Raw genomic sequence first — 2587 nt, 5'->3', positions numbered from 1 at the left:
AATGACGAAGAGTGCACCGATGAAACTGGAGGGGTTTTACGAGTCTGTGTACAGTGCGAGGTGGAGCCATGTGGTGGAAGTTCCTGGCGGCGAGGGGACAGGAATGGATGTGAGGGAGGGGAAACCACCGCAGTCATGGACGTACAAGGCAGTTGGCAACACCTTCGAAAAGGATGACGGTGTGGAGGAACCCGGTGCACCACGTCTCAGGCTGACGGTGCTCACCTCGGACAAGGGATGGCCGTACTCGTGGAAGGAGGAGGAATCCATTCGTGACTGCCATGTGAACTGTGAGGTGGAGCGAGTGTGGCAGATCGTCAAAAAGGATCTCACCAAGTGGTTTAGCACTCACCGTGGGAAGTACTTGACGCCCGAGCCGCGTGTGTTGATTGGGACGCCCGGGATGGGGAAGTCGATGAATGCCGGCTCGTACCTCCTCTACCAGCTGCTGCACTACGATGCGGAGCAGCTCCCAATGGTTGCGTACTTTATTGGGAATCGAACATTTCTGTTTGACAAAATTGCAAAAACGGTGTCAGTGTACATGGGTGAGGCCAGTATCCTCCGTGTTGTGGAAGGCTTGTCTCAGCGTGGGTTTAAGGGGTATATTATCTACGACGTGGCATTGAAGGGTCATCAACCGCCTGCTGGTTTGCCTTGCAAGGGATGGGGCATGATTGTGGTGGCACCACCAGACAAAAACAACTACGAATCGTGGGCGAAGCAAACGGAAGCGGAAAAATTCATAATTAATTGTCCCGAAGAAAACGATGTGAAGGCAATGTGCTCTTGGATGAAGCGCAATCAGATTCCGCAGGAGCAGGCGGAATACTGGAAGGAGGTGAATGGTCGCATGAATAAAGTGGGGCCAATTCTCCGCTTCATCTTTGGCAGGCAGGCATCTGATGACCGCATTAAAGCGTGTCAACAATCCGTGGATGGGATGAACGCTTTGAAATTCGAGCGTTACTTGAATATTGGATATGGTTGTTTGTCCAATGACAGCGACTTGTATCAAAAGCTTGTGAAGGTTGTCCGAGTACGACGAAACAACATTGAATCGCCTTTGAATGTACTGATATCTCCCCATCTCGAACGTGAAACATTGTCCCGGTTGGAAAATGAAATGAAGCAGTCCGATTTTATTTTTCTTGTTTTGAGGTTCTGGGATTATGTCCCACCATATCTTATTGAAAAGTATGCCGTATCTGCATTTTTGAATGGGGATTTCCTGCGTGCGATAAGACTTAAAATTAAGGAACTGGAGCTACCAGGACGAGGTGATTCACACAGGTGTGCGCTGAAAGAGCACTCGGACAAGAGCTTCACCAGAAAAGAGGTTCTACCGCCACCGGAACGCCTTTCCAATCCAGTTGCTATGGACCACTGGGTGCTGTACGAGCCCAAAGTCAAAAACTTTCCGCTGGTGGACGGCTTTTTCTTTGTGGACACAAATCCGAAGACGCTGGTTGGGCTGCGGATGTCTACGGCAAGTGAGCATCACACCACAACCAGCACTGTGAGGCAGTTCACTGAGTGCCTGGCGGCATATTTTGAGGGTTGGGAGGAGTTATCCCGAGACATGTCGTGGGAGATTATTTATGTGCAGCACGAGATATACAGGCCGATGGATGACTGGCAGAGATGTGATGTCGTCAATTCCAATAATTTGGGCGACGATGAAAACCGAGAGATTGCGGCGTTCTTTAGGGAAAAGGTGCGCCAGTACCTTGCAGCAGTATCATCCTCTGACGCCAGAAGAGACGCTCTCCGGAGGTGAGGAAGAACGAAATAGGAGAACGAATTAGGGAAAGAAAGGGGTAGTTTTGATTTCTGGTAAAAAATTTATTGTGGGATTTATATATTTTTGGATACTTGTGTGGCTACGGTGCGGGTGCACCCGCACCAGGCGGTAGTATATCACATAGATTCCAAAAATGCCCAGCTCTATCGAACATAACAGTGACCGAAGAAATTAGGGAGGGAGTGGAGTTGTTTGGCTTCTGGTAAGGAACATTGGGTGATTTTCATACAGCATGTTAATTGTGTTTGCATACGAGGCATAATCGTGGAATTGCCCGGTATGAGAAAACCATTGTGGCTGGCGGTGTTATGGTGTTGCTGCATTTTCCATTTTATTCTATCGTGTTCCAAGGCCCACCAATAACAGAAGCATCTTTAAGGGATGAACAAAGAATAAGTTGTATTGATGAAATGGTGCACCCCGTGTAACCGTACGGAGTGAGGCGCCGCGTCATGGGTGGATGAGGGCCCGCTTCTGCGTGTGGCTCTTTGGGTGATTGTTCGCTCGCTGTGCTTTGTGTGTTGGCTGCAGGGACGTGGCCGCATCCCGTTGGCCGTGGGATTCAACTGGAGGCGGTGGCGGTGTGTCTCTTCTCGTTCTTGTCCATTGTGGGTGAATGCGGGCGGTGTGTGCGTTTGTTGTGTGGAGGACCGAATCCTCTCACCCGCGGACTGACAGCACTGCGATGGTGTGTGTGTGTGTGTGTGTGTGTGTGTGAGGGCGATGGTGCTCCGCGCTGTTCCTTCCGGATTGTCTTGTGTCCCGCTCTCCGCATGGGTGCTC

The 2587-nt window shown here is 50.4% G+C and overlaps 1 protein-coding gene across 1 annotated transcript, besides 2 other annotated features; it reads left to right on the top strand.

Annotated features, from left to right (window-relative positions):
- Positions 1 to 2587: a sequence feature (areas not merged during assembly with more than two copies in the genome that could not be assigned to a particular haplotype).
- On the top strand, positions 2 to 1780 carry Tc00.1047053507843.10 (retrotransposon hot spot (RHS) protein, putative; the record flags this gene model as incomplete). The annotated part of the gene is made up of 1 exon (XM_797653.1): positions 2 to 1780. The coding sequence occupies one exon, from the start codon at positions 2 to 4 to the stop codon at positions 1778 to 1780; it is 1779 nt and encodes a 592-aa protein (XP_802746.1).
- Positions 2493 to 2521: a microsatellite.

This window comes from Trypanosoma cruzi, genomic scaffold (assembly GCF_000209065.1).
Source record: "Trypanosoma cruzi strain CL Brener 1047053516473 genomic scaffold, whole genome shotgun sequence".
Taxonomy (NCBI): Eukaryota; Euglenozoa; class Kinetoplastea; order Trypanosomatida; family Trypanosomatidae; genus Trypanosoma; species Trypanosoma cruzi.
Note: the sequence above shows the minus strand (reverse complement) of the source record. Positions and strands in the feature narration are given on the sequence as shown.